General features: G+C 39.0%; 1 protein-coding gene across 1 annotated transcript; it reads right to left on the bottom strand.

Moving 5' to 3' along the window:
* Window positions 1-1,263: 1,263 nt before the first annotated feature.
* On the bottom strand, window positions 1,264-1,823 carry LOC111376090 (tubulin alpha chain-like). Its single transcript, XM_022999016.1, has one exon. The coding sequence runs from the start codon at window positions 1,821-1,823 to the stop codon at window positions 1,347-1,349; it is 477 nt and encodes a 158-aa protein (XP_022854784.1). The 3' UTR covers window positions 1,264-1,346.
* Window positions 1,824-2,213: the final 390 nt, after the last annotated feature.

The following is a 2,213-nucleotide window of genomic DNA, read 5'->3' as shown; positions in this document are numbered from 1 at the left end:
AACCTCGGTTAATACCAAAACATTTTAAAATAGTTCATGTTATTGAAGCAGAAATAGAGAATGGGTAGTTTTAAAACCTTATACCCTACTCAGTGGCAAATCCAGCACCAAAGTCCAGTTAGAGCGAAGGTTGACCATTATCCATTGATCGTTGACAATCAACAACCATAATAGCCCGGTCGTTTATTAAAACTTGATTAAATAATATTAAAAGTTATTCAATATATATGTAAATGAGATTTCTTTATTTTATTGAATTTATTTACAGAGTGCAATTAATTATAGGTCTTTTTCCTGTGGCTTAATCTTGTGACTTAATGATATGAGATATGAAATAAGATTTTTACAAATGGATCTTATACATATCTTGATGCTGATTCATTTACGAGTTTGAAATGAAATAAGATGAAATAGGGTTTTGACAAATTCCTCCAGGTTGTTTGACTTCCTAAATATGGCTTCTGATCTGAATGCGAAACTCTCTAAGTATACTGTAATTTTTGGTCTCAATGTTTGGGAAGTTATTGGGATTATTCATTATTGTCGCCTGATCACCATGTGATTTTCTTAGAATACAAATAAACCCAACAACAGCAAATCTTGACTTAGAAGAACACCCAAAAATCAAATATTTTTTCAAAGTGACCTAAACGACCAAACCCAAGTTCTAAGTACTTCCAACTTCGTCTTCCAAGTTCCAACAGGTAACAGACAACACTACAATAGTGAACAGTCCAAGTCAACACTCAACTCAAACTCAACATTCACAATTCACAAATCACATAACATAGATGATAAATCATGGATGCAGTGGCATAAAAAAAATAGAGAAGAGAAATAGCTCACATTCCACAGAAAATGTTGTTACGCTGCCGACCTGCTGTTTCATTCCCTTCAACTTCATCCAATCCTCAATCGCCAGTCGGTGGCCCCTTCCTTCTCCTTTAGCCACGAATTCGCCTCAGATAGGGGTGGGCGTGGGTTGGGTTGGGTCGGTTTTCGCCCCAACCCTAACCCAACCCAACATGATCGGTTTGGTCGAAATTTAACCCAACCCAATCAAGTATCGGTCGGGTTGGGTTGGTCGGTTTAGGACAACTTGTTATTAAAGATTAAAGTTATTCATTTTTGGGTGTAAAGCATCACTAATATAGTCCCAGAGCCTCAAAATTTACAAAACTAATTACCACAGCATAGATAAAATTCAACTGAGACACTAAAGAGCAGAAATCACAACCAATTTAGAAGTTGGTTTCCCACAAAATTCTCTAATAGTGGGACGGGATTGGAACTTATAAGGTAAAAAAATTTCATCAATACAACATGCTCCAAATCATTAAATAGTGTCAGCAAAGAAGAAATAGCAGAGATGTAGTCAAAGAAGAGATCACCTGAGAGATAAGTCTGTTCAGATTAGTATATGTTGGCCTCTCAATGTCAAGTGACTTGCGGCAAATATCATAGATCACCTCATTGTCAAAAAGCACGGCAACATCAGTGTGCTCCAACAAAGAGTGGGTCGAGAGAACAGAGTTGTATGGCTCAACCACAGCAGTCGAAACTTGCGAGGATGGGTAAATAGTGAACCCCAACTTTGATTTCTTACCATTCAACAGAAAGCCTCTCAAGCAAAAAAGATTCAAGTCCAGATCCAATGGCCCCACCGACAGCATGGAACACCATGAACCCTTATAATCCAGTACAATTATTCGCAAGCTTTCAGAGCTTGAGTGAGAGTGAAAGCGAGAGGGAGGGAGAGGGAGAGGGAATAGAGAGATTTTAGGGTTTCTTTTAGATTTGGGAGTGACCGAGTGATTAGCCATTTTTTTTTAAGTTTGGGTTGGGTTGGGCGGGTTGGGTTGCTTTTTATAGGTTAACCCACAACCCGACCCAACCCAACCCAACCTACCTACGTAGCCAAAAAACCGAACCCACTTAAAAACAACAAAAAAATCGACCCAACCCGGTCGGGCGGTTTGGACGGGTTGGGTCGGTTTTTGCCCACCCCTAGCCTCAGATCCCTCCCAGTCGCTCCTTCAGATTTCACAACAAGTAAATGTAATCGATTTGGAATTTGAGGGTTATGGAATTGGGGTTAATTTGGGGAGAAATGAACTAAGAGTCTTGGGCGTGAAAATAGAATTTCCTAATAGGGGTATTTTGGTCTAAATAATTCGAAAATGGACATTGGAAAAAATGTGGACATTTTTGCA

This window comes from Olea europaea, unplaced genomic scaffold, assembly GCF_002742605.1.
Source record: "Olea europaea var. sylvestris unplaced genomic scaffold, O_europaea_v1 scaffold14461, whole genome shotgun sequence".
Taxonomy (NCBI): domain Eukaryota; kingdom Viridiplantae; phylum Streptophyta; class Magnoliopsida; order Lamiales; family Oleaceae; genus Olea; species Olea europaea.
The sequence above is the reverse complement of the archived record's forward strand: the minus strand, read 5'-3'. Positions and strand labels throughout refer to the sequence as shown.